Genomic DNA, 19,405 nt, shown 5'->3' on the forward strand with positions numbered 1-19,405 from the left:
AGAGACAAAGTAAGCATTCGATCAAATATGACCTGATCAGTCACTGGGGATTTGTAAAGGTAACTCATCTGCAATTATCAGGTTGATTTTTTTCAGGATTTCACTCTTGAGATGGACAGGGGGAGTCTATGGATGATATAGACTGGGTGGCTTCTTTTCAGGTTGGCACAGACACGATAGGCAGAGTGGCCGCCTCCTGTGCTGTAAATGTTTCCACATTTTCTAAATTTTCCAAAGATTTGAAAAGGATGAATGTGCAAGGATGTGGGAAGAGGGCAGGGGAATTGCAGCATGTGAATTGCTCCTTAGAAGGGCCAGCACGGACACAATGGGTCGAAAGGCCTTTTTCTGTGCACTAACGATTCTATTCACATTATGTACATTTCTACACATTTTACATATGCCCTCTCAGGTAGCCATAAATGACTCTATGGCACTATTTTATACACATAATATAGCATATAATATAGCTCCTATATTAAAGAGTCAGTAACACCTTACAGAAAGGGGAGTGGAGTTGTTCTCAATGAAAGCTCAGAGCCACAGTGCAGCTTCTGCTGAGAACATTTTCTTAGCAGCCAGCTTAGAACAGTACCAGTGGAGGCCGGAGAGTAGGTTCACCATCCACCCAATTGGCTCCAAGACAAGGACAGTCAGGGGAGTAAGAAAAATAAACTTATGACTGCAAAAACCAGACTGCTGAACTCAACCGCAGGGGTGGACTGGGTCCAAGGCAACAATTGAACTTGTCCCAGGGGCTGACTCTGCCTGTCTCGGCTGGGTTGCCAGGAGGAAGAAACAAAAACAGCCAAGAAATTATGTTTGCACAGCTTTTAAAAATAAAGCCTATACAACACATTTCCTAAATTCATTTGATGTAATACAATGAGAAACAATATTGTCATTAGAGCCAATCTCTCTCTATTGTGCCGATATTACTGTGGTCACTTAGACTTTTCTGTGATTCTTTTGATACGACACGCTACGTGACATTCAATCTCTTCCCAAATCTTGTTTGGTAAAATCAAAAGTTCGTCCAACCTATTTTTTTTCTCAACCTCAAAATTTCTTACACACTTAGCTTCCGCCGCTCCCTAAGCTTTTAGAAATTGAGCTCGTCTCACTCCTGACTAATTTGCCTCATCTTTATCCATTTCAATTCTGGCAGCATCCAGTGGCCACAGCCTTGGGCATTCGCCTTAGCTTCTTAATTTAAATTAAAAATTTCACACTGAGTGGAATTTACTGCCCCTTCCCAGACCCCACCCCCCCCCCCCCCACCCCCACCCCCACCCCAGGAACATCAGGGCAATATGAACTGGTTGTCAAGAAAAGTTCACATTTTCTATGCAGCCACCACTTACCAACGTCATTAAGTGTTTGGAAAACAATCAAAAGTGTGATTGATAGTGAGTGATTGTTTTGACTATGTGGGGGACTAACCTTCCCTTGAAACATCCAGGGGTAGCTTATAGTACCCAACAACATAAGCCACATGGCTCCTCGCACTACTCAGCCATTCAATAAAATCATAGCTAATCTATTACTTCAATTCCTCTTTTGTCCTACTCCCATTTATCTGGATTCCCTGCGTGCCTAAAGAATCTATCCATTTGTCTTGAATATACTAAAAGACTGAACATCCTAGCCCTCTGGGGTAGAAAATTCCTAAGATTCACATCCCTCTGAGTAAAGAAGTTAGAAACGCATTAGGAGACGATGGCCACTTGGCCCCTCGAGCCTCTCTGCCATTCCATGCCGATCTAATTGTAACACCATCACATTCCCACCTTTCACTCCCTTATCAAGGGTCTATCTAGCTCTGCCTTAAGAATATTCAAAGACTCTGCTTCCACCACCTTTTGAGGGAAAGAGTTCCAAAGACTCACGACCCCCAGAGAAAAAATTCTCCACATCTCTGTCTTAAATAGGCGACTCCTTATTTTTAAACAGTGACCCCTAGTTCTAGATTTTCCCACAAGAGGAAACAACTTTTCCACATCCACCCTGTCAAGTCACTTGAGGATCTTATATGTTTCAATCAAGTTGCCTCTTACTCTTCTAAACTCCAGTGGATAAAAGCCTAGCCTGTCCAACCTTTCCTCATAAGACAACCCGCCCATTCCAAGTATTAGTCTAGTAAACCTTCTCTGAACTGCTTTCAACGCATTTACATCCTTCCTTAAATAAGGAGACCAATACTGTACACAGTGCACCAGATGTGGTCTCAACATTTCTCCTTATCTCAGTCCCAAATGGCCGACCCCTTATCCTGAGTCTAGGATCCTCAGTTCTCGACTCTCCAACCAGGGAATGCCACTCAGCATCTACCCTGTCAAGCTCGCTAAGACATTTATGTTTCAATCAGATTATCTTTCATCATTTTAAGCTCCAGAAAATAGAAGCCATTCTATGTAATCTCATCTCAAAAGGGACAAGTCTCTCATCCCAGGAATCAACGCAGTGAGATAGCTCTCCAACTTCAAGCAAAATGATTGGATAACTGAATAATTTAAGGACACTTTCCTTTTCACTTCTCCAACATTCCTCAAATTCTAAAGATGTCCTTTCATTGCTCCCTTGAAAGTGCAAACTCAACATTGGGTTATGGTTCCATTGGCATCCAACGTGCACTGTTTCAGCAGGATAGTGGATGGGCTGTAGCAGCACCCACGGTTTCATCTTAGATCAGATTAGAACCATCGTATTCAGGGTTTCACCATCAGAGGCATTGGAGAAAAATTCTGGGTTCACCCAAAGTATTAGGTTCAATAGCGAGGTTTTAACTAACGTAATAACATTATTCCTTTGCTCTGTAGTTTGTTACAATTAGTCTTTCATTCCACGCTCTTTTCTTTCTCCTCCTCCTGAACACTCGATAGGGTTCTCTACACCTCGATAGGGTTCAGTCCCATGTGTGCTATCACCCAGCAGTACCTTGCCGATACATGTTTGATCCTAAACAGTGAGTACTAGCAATTATATAACCATCACTATATAAGCTTTGAAACCATCTTCACCCAACAGACACACAACAATCCTTCCTCTTCCCTCATCCAGGAGGAATAATTGTGGTGCCAAAACCAGTTAATTTAGCAAAGCGTCAAGACTTTTCAAACTTACACGATCTCAGCAATGGACTCCCTCAACCCACTGAGCTACAATTCTGAGCCATTGAGAGAATCACATGCACTAAGTATCCCAACCAAAGAATGTCAGAAATGAAAAACAAAATGACAGCAGAAGAGGTAACATGTGAATAATTGAATTGTTATCAACACCGTGGCTTAATGTGAATAACTGAGCGGGTCAAATAAGAAAAGCATCCACTATAGCAAAACACTGCAGATGCTGGAAATCTGAAATAAAAACAGAAAATGCTGGAAATACTCAGCAGGTCTGGTAGTGTCCACGGAGAGAGAAACAGAGTTAGTTGATGGCTATTGGCTTGGCTATGTGTAGCCACCTTTGCAATGTCAGAAATGTGACAGCCAGTCTACACAACAAGATCCCACAGACAGCAAGATCATCTGTGTTCATAATATTGGTTGAGGGATAAATATTGCCCAAGACATCAGAGGGGAATCCCCTGCTCTTCTCTGAAATAGTGCCATTGGGTTGTTTACGTCCATCCGAAAGGCATAACCCCAAAATTGCAGCTTTCTCAGCACAGCACTGGAGTATCAATCTAAATCCTATGCTCAAGTGCCTGGAGTGGGTCTTGAACCCACGGCCTGCGAACTCAGAGACGCTCATGTAGCGCACTAATCCACAGCTGGCACAGTGAATAGTTAATTGAATGAGGTACCTGAGAACAACTGGAGCTCGTGGAATTCTACAGATGCCAAGGCCCGACACCCAGTAATGGATGGCACAAGCAAAAAGGGGAAGGAAAGGAAAGGAATAAAATTTACCTCCATTAAGAAAAAGGGCTTTCCTCTGTGTAAAGGAGATCTTTAATCAGCATTTTGTGATTGTGTTTGGATTGAATGAATGACTTAACAGGCTGGGGTGAAACAAAGAATGTGCACATTTGGCTGTTTTTTAATCTACAGTTCACAGAAAAGCTGATTCCAGCAGAACCTTGCTCCAAGCACAACATTTCCCAGTGAAATAGTTGCTTGTGTACTGCTGGGGTCAGCACATGTGGGGGCCACTGAGTTGCCTTCTGTTTGTTCAGTCCCAGATAGTTACCAGCCTAACAGGGCTCACTTATACACCCAGCAATACAAGCTCGAGGCTCTGGCCTGTCACGTACATACCCACTTGGCCTTGCTCAAGATTTAGGTTGAGTCCAAGAGCTCCAGGGATTTTGGGAGAGGGTGCAGGATCAAGAGAGAGAGAGAGAGCATGAGAACAAGAGCAGAAAAAGAGAAAACTATTGTTTCAGCTCTCAACTCCTCCATGTGAATCACTACCAAGTAATGTACTGGGTTCAGCTCTAAAGGCCCCTTCCCTTCTCTGACTGCTATATGGTCAACTAACACCGTCTAATCCAAAAGACAACCTGCGACTAAAGAAATGAAACCAGCAGACGGAGAACAACACAGCTTCGTCATAGATATTTTGCTTAGTTTTAAACTCCAGCTTGCAAACATCAAAGCTCTAGGGCTCCAGGCTGACCAACAGCCTGCATTAAGTCTAAGCCTTGAAGCCTGTTTTCTCTGGAAGAGTCCTGCCAAGCAGACCAAGTTCTGTACACCAACCTCATCTAGGTGCTATATAAATGCGAGTTCTTTCTTTCTTAAGATGTGGCAAGGTATCCCACATCACTTCTATATAACTGCAAACTACTTGCCTATATCTCCCTCCAACCCATTCTAATCCAGGTGTAATTGTAAAGCATTTTGTATTGATGTACATTAAGCCATATCTTATTTCCATACCCACCTTACAGGCACACTGCTGTTAAAGAAATTTGATTTAAATAAGGCTGTGATTGGGGGGAGATTTGTGTGACCTCAGATTTGGTGGGGGGGGGTGATGGTGGCCTAGTGTTAATGTCACTGGACTAGTAATCCAGAGATCCAGGCTAATGGTCTGGGGACATGGGTTCAAATCTCACCACAGCAACTGATGGAATTTTAACTCAATTAATAAATCTGGAGTTGAAAGCTAGTCTCAGTAATGGTGACCATGACAACTATCATCGATTGTCGTAAAATCCCATCTGGTTCATTAACGTTTTTTAGGGAAGGACATCTGCCATCCTTACCTAGTCTGGCCTACATGTGACCCAAGACCCACAGCAATGTGGTTGATCCTTAACTGCCCTCTGAAATAGCCTAGTAATCCAATCAGTTCAAGGGCAATTAAGAATGGGTAACAAATGCTGGCCTTCCCCACAACACCCACATCCCAAAAGGGAATAAAGAAAAAAAAAGGCAAAAGACCAGAAAAAGGATGACAACATCTGAGCACACTGTCCCATTTGAGCAGTGTCTGGCCTTTACTCTGAGAGACTCGAAGGTTCAGCCATTGCAGGAAACCCTTCAGATTGAAACATATGATTTGGGAATTCACAGCCCAAAAGTATGGCACCATGGCCAAATCATTTCCAGCCAAGGATTCATTTTTAAGAAAGAAATTCAAAAGATGCACCTAGCAACTTGCATTTGTACAGTTTCTTTAATACAATAAAATCATCTCACGGTGCTCCACAGGTGCATTACTTTGACACTTAGACACATAATGGGAGAGGTGATCAAAAGATTGGTCAAAGAAGTAAGTTTTGAGCATCTTAAAAGGAGAGAAAAATGAGGAGAGATTGAGGGAATGAATTCCAGAACTCAGGTCTAGGCAGCTGAAGACATGGCCATCAAAGGTAGAGCAATTAAATTGGGGTTGGGGGGGGGTAGCGGGTGTGCAAGAGTCTGGAATTGGGGGAAGCACAGAAATCCAGCAGGGTTGTAGGAGGTTACAGAGATAGGGAGAAAAAGCTCCAGAATTCCCAAAATACAAATATTCCACCAGCATCTAACACAGAACACAGGCTGAAATGTTCAAACCTCATTGACTGGCAATAAAGAACCAGTGGCTGAATGAAAGTCATGAAAATGCCTCCTTGGTCAGATCTCCAGCTGCCTCAATGTGCTGTTTGCACAGTACTGTCCCAATGTATTCTCTGAAAACTTGTCTTTAAAAAAATAAACTCCACACCGCCTATTTTTATTCAACTTGTAATTATTATTCCCTCATCTCAAAAAGCATCTGCGAGTCTGTTCTCCTTTTGTTTTTTTTTTAAAACATTACACATCTGAAGTCACAATCAGGCCACATCTTGTTAAAGCCTTTTGTGCTCTCATCCCTGTGGGAACGCAAAGCATAACGCACTGCTCAGAGGCACAAAGTACAAGGGTGGCTGGTTCCTGCTGGGTTAAACCCAAATGGAGAGCCCCATCTGTTTGGTAGCATCGGTATTAACATGAGCGTCACTTCACAGGCAGAATAGGCAGGGTGGGAGGAGGACTGTATCTCCACTGGCCTACGATCACAAACAAAGCTTTCCCGCCCACAACAGAAACCCATTTAAAACAGAGGATTAAAATCTGATTTAGACTTTAAATTAAGATGTCTGTGTGAAAACAATATTCTGTGTTCTCTTTCCCCATATTAAAAACTGTTTAAAATAGATCTCACGGAAGTTTTGATACCACGTCCCTATCCACCCCCCCCCCCCCCCAAAGACCCCACAACCCCCCCCCCAAGACGCCTGGGCCAAGTTGATGATGTCGTCCAATATTCCAATCCCTCGCCCTCCAATGACAGAACTCGTTTGTAACCTTGACACGTTTCAAGCTGTAGTGCTGGTGACGCAAACAATACCATATTCATCTCACAATCAGTCAAGTTCACAACCAAATTCTTTTCATCACAGCAACTTCATTTCCATAGCGCCTTCAAAGTAGTTAACTGCCCCCAAGGCACTTCATAGGAGCATTAAAAGACGAAAACTGACACACAGCCACATTAGGAAGTATTAGGGCAGATGCCTGTTCATAGAGGTGGATTTTAAGGAGTGTTTTAAAAGGAGGATAGAGAGCCTGAGGGGTTTAGGGAGAGAGTTCCAGGGTTTAGGGTCGGCAAACAAGAATATTTCTCCATCATGAGTTGCAAAAGAATATCGTACGCTAGCTTGTTTCAGAAGTTTAAAAATAGTTAAGGTATTACAATTTTTAGTTTTCCAATATTACTTTTTTTTTCAAAACCTGGTCAGATCTGGTCATCCCAATGAGAAGTAAAAGTCATTGTTTATAAGTTAGTCAATCTTGGGTGGGGGTGGGGCTTCAATTGGCCGCAGAGCCTCCCGAGTTAGGAAGAGAACAATCAAACAGAGCTCCTGTTCCTGATTCTGATCCAACTCTTCCTCCTGTTGGAAAGTGTCCCTCATTCACACTGATTGAATAGGAGACTGTAATGTGTTCTGTGGTTAAATAGCCACTGGTGTACATCAAAGCTCATGTGTAGAATGGTTGCGAGGAAAAAAAAAATGAAGGGGGAAATGAAGAAAGATTTACATTAGATGCATAACTTCATGACGATCCAAAGCACTACACAGCCAACTAAGTTAATTCTGGTGTGTAATTTTAAAAATGTAGGAAACACAGCAGCAAAGTACACAGCAAACAACCACAACCAGAAACGCGATAATGACCAGATAAACCATTACAGGTACAGTATCTCAGAGCTGGCAACCTCGGGTCCTAGGCCATGCCGGATATCAGATCTTGCCAGATTTTGGTTTGGGTGGTTCGGGTCAAGCCGGGTTGGGTGGGGTCAAGGGTTGCTCGGAGCACAGGAATAGACCAGCGTGCAAGCAGCGAAAGGGATAATTAGTCAGACACCACATTGTGCCAATGCAGCCTCTTGCCAAATTGTCCAGCTAAGTTTTTTATTTTGCTCAATTAAAATTGATGCTTGGCACATTCTCAAAATATTTGGTTTTCGGACAGCCGGATTTGAGAAGCTGTACAGTAATAGAAACCAAGATTGGTCGGAACATCAGGGAGAACTTCCCTGCTCTTCTTCACGATCATGTCATGGGATCTATTATGTTACCTTAGTGAGCAGACAGGGCCTCACATCAGTGTCTTTCCCAAAAGATGCATCTGTATCAGTGCAGAACTCCCTCAGTACTGCAATGACTTGAAAGTCTGGATTTTGTGCTCAAGTCCCTGGAAGCGGATTTGACCCCACAACCTTCTGACTCAGAGGTGAGAGTACCACCCACTGTATCACAGCTAGCCTTTACATTAAATTTCATGTACAACATTAACACTGGGCCACCTTTTCTATGCCCATTTACATCTAATACATTGAATAGTAAAGTGAATCATTGAAGTAGATGAACTGTATTAGTAAACAATTAAACAAACTAATAAACCAGCATCACAAAACAACAAAAACACTACAGGACAGAAAAACGCATCTGGAAGAGGTGCTGAGACAAACAATTAGTGGTTCAAAGGCCATTGCTGTTTGTAGACCCAGGAGACAAATCTTAACTAAAAACTGATCAATGGCCAGCTCTTAACACTGATCTCTCATTCTTAATTAATGAGCTCTCTGGACTGTCCAGCTGATCACACTGGGAAGGTCTTCTGACATAGTTCCACACATCATAAAAAAACAAATTTGGTCTCTGCTTTGTCTTGTCTCAAGTGCTACTGCCTTGATTCTTCCTCAGGTTGACTCTTATACTTGAAGACTCTTGCAGCAGAAGCAAAGCTCTGCTATTCAAAGCAGACAAGCTGAAAAACTAAGGAGGCCATTTGGCCCATCATGTCTGTGCAGTTCCTGGAAAGCTACCCCGTTAATCCCAGTCCTCTGCTCTTTCCCATGGCCCTGCAATTATTTTCTTTCCATTGTTTATCCATTCTCTTTTGAAAGTTACTATTGAATTTGCTTCCAACACCCTTTCAGACAGTGCTTTCCAAATCATAACTCGCTAAGTTTTGCCAATTATCTTAAATTTGTGTCCTCTGATTACTGACCCTCCTGCCAGTGGAAACAATTTTGTCTTATCTACTTTTTCAAAACGCCTGAACTTTTAATGTCGAGCAGAGGACCCCACGGGTTTGAATACACCGCATGCCTTGCCAGCTAAGTACCACAATTACATATAGGAAGTCGTGGAGGCATTGAAAATACCCATTTCTGCACAGATCTGAACAACAACAAAATCATTTATCCGAGCAATTACTGTCACCTTTAAATAACATCAAGAAATAGCATGCAGTTAATTGCGGAGAAAATCCACATCCTGTACAAAGTCGTACAGTTAGCAGGCACAGATTTACAGATAGCAAAGGCAGGGAACTAACCTGCAGCCTGCATTTGGCGAAGCTTACCCCGTAATTTTCTCTACAACAGAGGCTACACTTCAAACATATTCCATTGAAAGACAGACAGACATGCATTTATATATCACTTTCCACATCCCCAGGGTGTCCCAAAGCACTTTACAAGCAATGAAGTACTTTCTGAAGTGCAGTCACTATTTTAACATAGGAATCTTGGCAACCAATTTAAAAGAAAAAAACAAAGAAAAACTTGCATTTACATAGTGCTTGACATGATCACTGGACATCCCAAAGTACCTTACAGTGAATGAAGTGCTTTTGAGTGTAGTCACAGCAGCCAATTGCGCACAGTAAGCTCCCACAAACAACAATGTGATAATGACCAGATAATCTGCTTTCGTCATGTTGATTAAGGGATAAATATTGGCCAGGAAACCATGAATAGTTCCTCTGCTCCTCTATGAAATAGTGTCACAAGATTCTTAACGTCCACCTGAGCGGGAAGATAGGTCCCCAGTTTAACATTTCATCCAAAAGGTAGCACCCATGTGTCGCATTGCCTGGTGACTTTGAATTTTCTGCTCAAATCCTGGACTGAAACTTGAACCTGGAACTTTGTGACTCAAAGGCAAAAGTGCTACCAACTGAGCGACAAGCTGAAAAGTCAAAAATGTCTGACAGTGATAATGAACAGATCATTGGAGGTGTTTTTTTAAAGTGATGGTTGATTGAGGGATAAAGATTAGCCAGAACACTGGTGAGAACTCCCCTGCTCTTCTTCAAATAGTGTCACGTGAAGGCGAGGAGGAATATATCATCAAAAGGAGCTTAGCAAGTTTGTTTGAGCAAGTATTTTAGGTTTGGTGAATTTCAGTGCAGAACCTGCCCTCACCACAATGATACCCCCCTCTTTAAAAGAATGCTGTAAAGTATTGCGCACCCACCACCCCCCATCTCATATTCAAGTAATGCCAAAAAATAATTTAGCAACTAGTGCCAATGGGTAGAAAGAAACATTTGTAGGGCTATGGGGAAAACAACAGGGAAGTGGGACTAATTGGGATAGCTCTTTCAAAGAGCCAGCACAGGCACAATGAGCCAAATGGCCTCTGTCTGTGCTGTCATCCTAAGGTACTCATTTTGTTGTGTTCTGTTGCAGGGGAGCTGTTTCAGGTTCCCTCTCACGTCAAGGAATAGGTTCAATAGGGAATTCTAGAAGTAGGCAACCAACAAGAATCGTCAGTATTGGCCAAGTCCATCAATTTCTGGGCAGTGCTGGCATCTCTGAGTGTGGAATACCTCCTTCCATACAAGAGCTATCCAATTATTCCCACTATTTCCCCACAGCTCTACAATTTTTTTCCTTTTATTATTGAATCTGCTTGCACCACCCCTTGGGCAATGCTGTATAAAAACAATTAATTTCCACTTAACCTTCCCTACTCCAAGGAGAACTGTCCCTGTTTCTCTAATCTCTCCACACAACTGAGGTCTCTCATCCCAAACATTCACAAATCAGGCACTTAAAGCAGAGTGGATTTCTAATAGACTTGGATTTTTAAACGTTTCTTCTTTCACAAGATGTGGGTGTCACTGGCTAGGCCAGCATTTGTTGCCCATCCATAGTTGCCCTCGAGAAGGTGGTGGTGAGCTGCCTTCTTAAACCATCGCAGTACATGTGGTGTAGGTGCACCCACAGTGCTGTCAGGAAGGGAGTTCCAGGATTCTGACCCAGTTATGGAACGGCGATATAGTTCCAAGTCAGGATGGTGTGTGGCTTGGAGGTGGCAGCGTTCCCATTACCCTTCTAGGCGATAGAGATCACATGTTTGGAAGATGCTATCAAAGGAACATTGGTGAGTTGTTGCAGTGCATCTTGCTGCTGCTATGCATCGGTGATACAGGGAGTGAATATTTAAGGTGGTGGATGGGGTGCCAATCAAGCAGGCAGGAGTGGATTTAACGGTATGAGAATTTTCTGATTGTCACACAGGTGCAAAAGTTATTAAGTCAAGGAATTTCTAATTAATGAGCCATCCAGTGCAAAGAGAAATGTAGATTAAAATTGAAAGTAGGATATAATTTAGTTTGCACATCAATACTGAAATAAAAGAGTTAAAGGGGAGCTCTAATGCTTCAATCCAGATGCAAAATTATGAATCCGCATCTCAAACCCTGTTTACACTACACAAACAAACATTCCCAGGTGGGAGTTGCTGAGTGGCAGGTGCTTAGGTGCTCACAGCTCTTTTACCTATGCAAATACATTTAGCAAAACATCCTAGCTCTCCAACCCTCGCACACCCCCCCTCCAACCAACAGCACCAAACACCATCCGCCTCCCCATGACAGAACTGTAATCACCAGTACCTTCTCCCTAAGTTACTCAAAACATTTCCACATATTTGGAACAGCAAATTCCATAATAGTACATTTCTATGTACCATGTAAGTGGAAAGATCCAAACATTTTTAATCGCCATTCTCCTTTTAAGTGAAATCCTGGTGACAACACTGAACTGGTTTCAAACATGGTCAATGTCTGATTAGTCTAGATTTTTTGCAGGGAAATAAAAGTCACACTATCCAGAAATTAGACAACTTTAAAATAAGTGGAGACAATACAAGAAAAATTACTTATTTGCTCCCCTCCCCTATCCTGGAGGCTTTGGTTCTTTGCAAGGCCCTCCAACTTGGGAGGCACATCCCAAGTGCAGCCTCATCAATGAAAGTCGGCAGGTTGTGTGTCAAGATGAGGCAGCACACCCCAAGACTGATCCCTCACACTCATGTACAAGTAGAGGTCAGTGGATGATAATCACATCCGGGATTCCTGGATAATTCTCTCCTCCATGACTCCTGAAACTCTCCGCCTACAAGGGTGGTGGAAACAAAGACAACCAATGATTTGAACAGGAAAATGGATGGACACTAGAGGCAAATAAACTTGTTGTGCTACAAGGGAAATGGGACTGACTGGATTGCTCAACAAAGAGCCAGCATGGACTTGATGGGCTGAGTAGCCTCCTTCTATACTGAAATGCTTATATGGCTACAGAGCACTGGGGATCAAAGGTGGCAACAATCTGGATTGACCATGGGATCACTTCAGTCTGGATGCCTTAGGTACACAAATGGCTAACACTCGGAGCCAATATGAGATACTTAATTTCAAAGATTTAACAAAATTAGATGCTGCATTCTGCTAGCAACTATTCAAGAACATTTTCATTACACTGACTACCTGAGAAAGAGACAAAATAACCAAAAAGTTACAAGGCTTAAAAGAAAACAAACACAAGTGTCACTCTTGAACCCAAACTTATGGGTGGAAAAAGAACAATAAGTTTAAAATGATATGTTATTTAGTACAATAAACATAGGCTTCAACCAGGGAAACCAAAGATCACAACACAAAATTACAGCTTTCTTGCCCAGTAAAAATGTATTTAAAAACACTACAGACTACATGAAGTCAAAAACAAGTGATGTTTGTCACTAGTCAAGTCTACCTAGTGTTGATATAGACTGCACCCAGACCATCCCCAACAAACCAGTCACATTAAAAATGCAACGTGTGTATCGTTCAAATTCCCAGTACAAAAACAGAGCTTGATGACACCTTGAATATTCCCTAGCTTCTCAAACAGGTTTATTTTAAACCAAAACACAGCGCCCAGGCCTCACAGTCCGAAGGGAATTGCCCCAAATGAATTAAAAAGGGAATGTTAATAATCCCTGAACTGCTTCCTATTAAATTTTAGAATTGAGTGTCTGGTATGTTTGCAGTTATATGTGTTTACAGTTAAATAAACGCGTTTGCAGTTAAATGACAGACTAAACATGCGACATCCCAAATTATAAACTTTTATAAGGGATTGGCCAAGAACCGAGCAAAGCTATTTTGAAACTTTTTAAAAGCACACACGTTAACTCAAAAGGAAAGCAGCAAAACACACTAGAAACAGATGTTGCAATGTTTTGTACCAAGTAGCTCTCTCGTGTTTGAATGCAGTTTTTTGTACACTTACGGACGGCGACTTTTTTGGCGTCGAGCCGCAGGGTGCGGTGGTGCACGCTGTGCAGCCGGCTGTGGAGGTGGCTGCAGCGGACAGACAGCGAGTTCGCCTCCACCTCCAGCTCCTGGAAGATGCCGCTCGCGAGGCGGCTGAGGTCGGCCAGCTGCCGGAGCAGAGAGATCAGCGTGTGACCGGACACGTCTTGCAGGCTCTCGAAGAGGAAGGCACTTGGCTGCGGGGGCTCCTGCTCCAGCTTCTTCTTCCTCCTCCTCCTCCTCCTCCTCTTCCTCCTCTGCAGCCCATGTCCATCCTCCTCGACCCCCTCTTCATCCTCACCGTCTTCCCAAACTCTTCCCAAGTCTTCACTTCTGAACCTAGACACCAGCCTGGGCTCCACTATCCTCTTGTAGAAAGGCATCTCCTGAAACTTTCCTTCCCACTTCTTTGCTACAGCTTTGGTTTTTAAAATAAAACAGATTTTTTTTTAAAGATGAATTGGGCAACTCCAACTTTCCAATAGGACTCCCTCCACAGCCACATCCGCCATATTTTTAGACTTAATGTTGCACAGAGCCACTGCAGAAATAAAAGCCACACAAACCGAAAGAAAACTCCACTCACTTTACTGCCAGAGACATAGGAAGGAGGGAGTGAGAGCTCCAGAAAACCAGGAACAGCAGCAACCTGAGTTCAAACACAGTGAGTGAGCAGAGACGTTCAGAAAACCAGGAACAACAGCAACCTGAACTCCTACACGAGGATCGGACTGTCACTGGGAAAACCAGGAATAACTTCAATAGTTGGCATTTGTAGTTAGTTCAACACAGAACATTCCTCGAGGCAATTCACATGGGGCGGGAAGGGACAAAGCAGGGTAGGATATACAGAGCTGCCTTTCACCAAGTTGGAATTTATGGATAGTGGAAGATGAGAGCTTGGCATAAAGAACATTAGACAAGTCAAACCCAAAGGTGACAAAGGCATGTATAAGGTTTCAGTGGGATTAGCCTTTGGGCAGGAGATGTTGTGGGGGTGGGAATATAAGGTCTTAGTGAGGTATAGGACATGGAGCTTGAAGCTCAACTATGGGCTAAACAGAAGATTGGTTCAGCCTGGGCAAGTGACTAAGAGGAGAGTTGAGTTGCTGGTAAGAGAACATAGTTTATAAAGTAAACCAAAAATGATGGCTTCAATCCTCCTATTGTTAGGTTGAAGAAAAAGCTTTTCTCTACAAATTGACACAAGTGGTGTAGTCTGGCAGCACAGTCATGCTTGAGGGATCGATGGAAATTGGAGAAGACATAGAGCTGTCTCTTATAATCATAGGGATCTAACATATGGAATAAAATCCCAGGAATAGGCAAAGACTCTGGAATTTGTACAGAAACAATTAGATTCCAAAATGGTGGAACTTTAGGATCTTTCCGGGTGGATGAACTAACATATGTCTTCCTCATCTATAACTATCTTGTGAACAGCGACCTGAACTCTATACAGGGGATTTACCACATTGAACTGATTAAATATCTCGTCAACCAGTGAGGTCTTCTCTCCTTCGTGTTTTTCCAAGTCTTTCCAAGCAACTTAATTTCTCAACACGAGGGATCAGCCCCATTAAGAAATCTGAGAACAAGTTCAATCAAACTCAACATGAGGATCCATGAGCTGGTGAGAAAACTGGTAATATTAGTAACTGAACCCAGCAGAGGAATCAGAATCAGTCAGAACATTGAAAACAACAGAAATCTATAGCAACCTATTGGAGTTTAGAAGAAAGAGAAATGATCTTATTAAAATATGCAAGATCCTGAGATGAGTTGACAGAGTGGATGCTGAGAGGATGTTTCCCCTTGTGGGGAAGTCTAGAACTAGGGGATAAAGTTAAAAAATTAGGGGTTTCCCATTTAAGAGTGAGATGAGAATTTTTTTCTCTCAGATGGTCATTAGTTTGTGGAGTTCTCTTCCCCAGAGAGCAGTGGAGGCTGGGTCATTGAATATATTCAAGGCTGAGTTAGATAGATTTTTGATCGACACTTGTTAAAGCTTCACATGTGAGGCTTTTAAAGATGGTTTTGGTCTCCTTACTTAAGGAGAGATATACTTACATTAGAAGCAGTTCAGAAAATGTACACTAAGCTGATTCCTGCGAGAAAGGGGTTGTCTTATGAGGAAAGGTTGAGCAGATTGCGCCTATACTCATTGACGTTTAGAAGAACGAGAGGTGATCATATTGAAACATATAAGATTCTAAGGGGGCTTGACAGGGTGGGTGCTGGGAGAAGGTTGCCCCTCATGGGGAATCCAGAACTAAGGGGCGCGGTTTCAAAATTAGCGGTCTCCGATTTAAAACAGAGATGAAGAGGAATTTGTTTTCTCAGAGGGTCAGTCATCTTTGGAATTCTCTTCCCCAGAGAGCAGTGCGGGCTAGGTCATTGAATAGTTTCAAGGCTGAGTTATACAGATTTGTGATTTACAAGGAAGTCAATGGTTATGGGGGGGTGGGCAGGCAGGAAAGTGGAGTTAAGGTCACATTCAGATCAGCCTTGATTTTATTGAATGACAGAGCAGGCTTGATGGACCGAATTTCTTACAGTCTTCTTATGATCTAACGTGTGTTTGCTTCAAATTATAAAGCAGCTAAAATTAACTTTTGGGGGAGTCAGGAAATTTTACTTGGAGCTATCCACCAGGAGATCAAATGGGTGGGGCAGGTGGAGCTGGATAGAAGGCCAGCAATAGGTGGAGGTAAAGGAGGGATTAACAAAGATGTCATGAGCTGAAGGACAACGGGAGTGTTGATGGTAGTAGTTAGTGCTGAAAAAGGTGCTAATAGTGCCCCCTTAAACAGTATAAATTTCATCACATTTCCAATTCTTTTCAGCTCTGATGGAGGGTCATGTGGGCCTGAAACATCAACTCTGTTTCTCCCTCCACAGGTGCTGCTAGACCTGCTGAGTTTTTCCAGCATTTTCTGTTTTTGTTTCAGATTTCCAGCATCCGCAATATTTTGCTTTTATCTATAATAGATGAATGGTTCTTGGTGTGAGTTTGAACATGGACAGCTGTTTTGGATGACTCAAGTTTATGGAGGGTAGAATGTGGAATGCTTTCAAAAGTTATAAGTAGATTAAATCCTCATGCATAGTTCAGTTACCTTCCCAAAAGAAATGCAGTAAATCATTATGACCGCATGCTTCTGCATCCACGTTGACTATTCCCTATATGGCTGCTGTGCTATTCACACAAATATGGTTGACATCTCGCTTTTTGCAGCTATGTGGCTCATTATTTCCAGGCTCATGCTTCATGATTGTTTTGTTTTTTCTTTTGAATATTGTGATAACATTCTCTATTGTGCACTTGTCACTTGACGTTCCTGTCACAGCTTTGCCTATTTCCTCACTCAAGTCCTTAACAATTGCAGGGTATATCCTGTCTGTTCCAGTGCCTTGCAGACATTTCATTTCTGGAGCATAGCAAAACGTGTTACTGGCTGCTGCATACCTCATCATTTGTGGGGTAAAATAACTGGATCAAGATTAGTCTTCATCCATCCGAAACTTGAAAACTCAGCACTTGCTCACAGGCCTCACAGCTTGTGGACTTTTTAATGTTCACGATTTATGCAGGAAATTTAACCATTTATAAAGCTGCACAAGGTGACCTTCTAAAAAACATCCAGACATTGCAGGACTGACGAGTGGATTGTGATTGTTGGCTGAAAAGCAGCATTTCCTGATCCTGTATAATATATTGACCTCACAATGGTCAGATGTATGCAATATATGAAGCAATTTACCTAAGGTGTCAGCACTGTCATGGGATGATTGTCACAGATTCGCACTATTTTTACGACAGACTGGCAGAAATTTGAGAAAAAAGTTTAATTGGCTTTTATGCAATTAAAACAGTAAATCTGTTCTATTGTTGGGAGTGATAAGACTATGGCAAATACAATGGAAGGGCAGTCATTTTAATTTGATGATGCACAAGTCCATGTTTGTTTTGTAATAAATATTCACATTCATATAGAACCTCATCACCCCTCACAGAAACATCTCAAAACACTTTGCGTACATTGAGTTACCTTGAAGTCCAATGGGCAAACACAGCAGCACACAACATGGTCCCATAAACAACAGTAAGACAAATAGCAGTTTTGGTTTGGTGATATGTTGCCCAGAAGATCCAAAGAACTCCATTCTTTTTGACTAACCGGATCTTTAACATCTACCTAAATCAGCGGAGTTAGCCTCTGTCCATGTCTACTCAGAGATAAAATGATGTTGTCAACTCAAGGTGGACACTAATGTTTCAATTGCAAGGTGTAGCCTTTCCACACTGTGCCATTAGTGTCACTATCAGGCATTGTTTGATCATATGCGTTAAATTAGCGAAGAAAGACATAACTTATATTTACAGAGTGCTTTTCACAACCACAGGATGCCCCAAAGTGTGTTACAGTGAATGAAGCACTTTTGGAGTTTAGTCATTGTTGTAATGTAGGAAACATTGAAGCCAGTTTGCTGTGCGCAATGTGAGAATGACTAGATAATCTGTTTTTTAGTCAGGTTGGTTAAGGAATAAATATTCGCCAAGGATAACTCCCTTGCTCTTTTTCAAATTAGTGCCATGGGGTCTTTTCCATCCACCTGAGAGGGCTAACAGGGCTTCAGTTTAATGTATCCGCCAAAAGCCAGCACTTCCAACTGTGCACTTCCTAAATAATTGTTGAAGGGGGTCAGTCTAGATTTTGCACTGAATTCTTATGTCTGGGACTTGAATCCGCAACCTAACGTGAGAGTGTTACCTACTGAGCCATGGCTGACAATTGTAAAGAGCCCTTACCTCTGCTCCATTTAAGTGCTTTAATTCCAAAAATGAAAAAGCACCTACTACTGCACCATTATGACTTAACAAATTCCACTCTTGAGTTTTCTCCGGGATTACCAATTTACTGCCAACCAGTCCAAGCTAAGGTCAGCTAGCTCAACACAGACCAAGAAAGAACAAGAAGAACTAGCATTTAAATAGCTCCTTTATTAGAGCCAAATTGACCAGAGGTGCTTCAGAGAGTTGGACATCAGACTTGAGCAGGTAAGAGAGATGAAGGCAAAATGAATGAGTAGGTTTTAGAGAGGATTCTGAAGCTGAGGAGAGATGTAGCAAGATAGAATGATTTGGGAAGAAAATTCCAATGAGATGGTTCTGCCACCGATGGTAAGTAGAACAAAGGTAGAAGACCAGCATTTGAAGTGGGAAATGCAGGTCTGGAGGAGGTTGCAGAGTGCTTCAAGGTCATGGAAGGATTTGTAAGTGAGAGATTAGTGTGACTGTGGTAAGCGCGTCATTGGTATGGTCAGGGGTGATGAGTGAGCAGGGCAGGTACCAAGGATAAGGGACTTCAGTTATGTGGAGAGATCAGAGAAGCAGGGACTGTTCTTCTTAAAGCAGAGAAGAATAAAGGGAGATTGAATATTGTGTCCAAAATTCTGAAAGGTTTTGGTAGAGTAAATAAGCAAAAACACTTTTTGCTGTCAGGAAGGTCAGTAACCAGAAGATACAAATTCAAGGTAATTAGCAAAAGAACCAGATGAGAGATGAGGGTAAAAACATTTATGCCGCAAGTTATGATCTGGAATGCACTGACTGAAAGGATAGTGGAAGCAGGTTCAATAGTAATGCTTAGAAGGGATTTGATATATACTTGAAAGGGGGATATTCACAGGGCAATGGGGAAAGGGTAATGGAGCAGGGCAGTGAACTAATTGGATGCCGGCACAGGTACGTTGAGATAAACACTGATGCTCAATTTGGGTTCCGCCAGGGCCACTCAGCTCCTGACCTTACTACAGCCTTGGTCCAAACATGGACAAAAGAGTTGAGCTCAAGAGGTGAGGCAAGAGTGACCATCCTTGACATCAAGGCAGCGAGTGTGGCTTCAAGGAGTCCTAGCAAAATTGAAGTCAATGAGAATAGGGGAGTAAGCTCTCACTGGCTGGAGTTATGCCTAGTACAAAGGAAGATGGTTGTGGTTGTTGGAAGTCAATCTTCACAGTCCCAGGAGTTCCTTAGGGCAGTGTCT

General features: G+C 42.4%; 1 protein-coding gene across 1 annotated transcript in view; it reads right to left on the reverse strand.

The window, feature by feature from the left end:
- The window catches only part of LOC144689342 (NHS-like protein 1), a 228,923-nt gene extending 214,582 nt beyond the window's left edge, over positions 1 to 14,341 (reverse strand). Inside the window, exon 1 of the mRNA XM_078556375.1 lies at positions 13,333 to 14,341. Within this exon, the coding sequence (XP_078412501.1) occupies positions 13,333 to 13,738 (406 nt within the window). The 5' untranslated portion in view covers positions 13,739 to 14,341. The remainder of the gene's footprint in view (positions 1 to 13,332) is intronic.
- Between the last annotated feature and the right edge of the window lie 5,064 nt (positions 14,342 to 19,405).

This window comes from Cetorhinus maximus, chromosome 14 (genome assembly GCF_964194155.1).
Source record: "Cetorhinus maximus chromosome 14, sCetMax3.hap1.1, whole genome shotgun sequence".
NCBI classification, from domain to species: Eukaryota; Metazoa; Chordata; class Chondrichthyes; order Lamniformes; family Cetorhinidae; genus Cetorhinus; species Cetorhinus maximus.